A 1,362-nucleotide genomic window follows, 5' to 3' on the forward strand; every position below is an offset into this window, starting at 1 on the left:
AATGGAATGGCGCAACTAAGGGTATGATTTTGTTCTTCATGGTTTTTCACTAACAAAAATTCAAGAGCAATATGATCTTCAAATTTCTTCAATTAATTTAGAAGGCATATGGTGTCAGCAAGCACTTCAATTATCACATGATATTTCAATTCACTTTGCATCAATCGAGAAGCATAAGTCCCGCTGCAGCGCGCGGGGTATCATCTAGTTCTCCCAGTTCCCCACCCAGATAAATTTAAACTGTAACAATACATAATAGCTATGTCAAACTTATATTAGACAAATGGTACATCCCATAAGCATTTCCATCACATGAACAAAGAAATACACGACTATAATGGAAATTGCTTAATCCAGGACAATGGTGTAATATTCAGGATGCTATGAGAAGTTCTTATTATTATACTGCAGTTTGATAATTTACATCTCAAAGATGTCAAAATGGTGAAAGAGGGGAAAAGAAATGATGTATAAACCGAACCAATGTGTTGCCTCTAGCCGCTATACATACTAGCGCTAAAATAGCTCAACATAAGGTGTACTCGCAATCAAGCAAACGGGTCAGGATCTCCTGGCAGCTTGGTCGCTTCTCCGGTTCTGTCCAGCAATCTACCAAACAAAATTGCAACATGTTTCACACGGTCAACATCAAGTTCTTGACCAGAGCTTAGGTATCACTGAATTTTGTATGTTTGGATATATTTCAAAAATAAGCAGATTTGGAAATAGATGTATGCAGGTTGCCAACACATACCATTTGAATAATAGCACAGCAACTATTTTGTTTAACTAGGATTCCACCGCGGGACAAGTATAACTATATCTACAATCCTACGTAGTGCACCAATATGGACCAATAACAGCCACTGGAATTTCAATCCGACGGTTCACGGTTGGGAGCAACTGGAACAGTTGGATCCTATGTATTGTCAGGCTCTAACTAACTGACAAAAACAAACACATGGAATTTCAGAGGAATTCTTGCTTGATTTCAGAGGAAACTCGCTAGGGTTCTTACAAGATGAGGAAAGTAGGCCAACCACTCCAGTGGCGGCTAGGGTTACAACCCAGTTTACATTCGATGCCTCTCCCGATGGGATCTGAGGTCTTTATAAAGAGGAAAAGTTTACTGAAGGTAAAAGCAGCCTGACAGCGACATGAACACGTACAGTAAGTGCGTGTGCTACAGTGATTTGATCATAGCCCACGGATGGAGATCGGACGATGCTCAGATGACGGTTTAAGTAACTGTGTACCGCTTCGGACTACACTCCAGCCACGCGATGAGGATATGACGGTCTACGGCTGTTGTCGGACGATGAACAGGTACAGGAGATTCAGAGAGCAGAGGGCCTGACAATA

The 1,362-nt window shown here is 41.2% G+C and overlaps 1 protein-coding gene across 4 annotated transcripts in view; it reads right to left on the minus strand.

Annotated features, from left to right (window-relative positions):
• Window positions 1-333: 333 nt before the first annotated feature.
• LOC119316730 (serine/threonine-protein kinase EDR1-like) overlaps window positions 334-1,362 on the minus strand; it is a 48,534-nt gene continuing 47,505 nt past the window's right edge. For all 4 annotated transcript variants that reach the window (XM_037591114.1, XM_037591113.1, XM_037591111.1 and 1 more), the window contains exon 17: window positions 334-609. In XM_037591114.1, the coding sequence (XP_037447011.1) occupies window positions 527-609 (83 nt within the window). In that variant the 3' untranslated portion in view covers window positions 334-526. The remainder of the gene's footprint in view (window positions 610-1,362) is intronic.

The sequence above is a fragment of the Triticum dicoccoides genome, chromosome 6A (assembly GCF_002162155.2).
Source record: "Triticum dicoccoides isolate Atlit2015 ecotype Zavitan chromosome 6A, WEW_v2.0, whole genome shotgun sequence".
In the NCBI taxonomy this organism is placed as follows: domain Eukaryota; kingdom Viridiplantae; phylum Streptophyta; class Magnoliopsida; order Poales; family Poaceae; genus Triticum; species Triticum dicoccoides.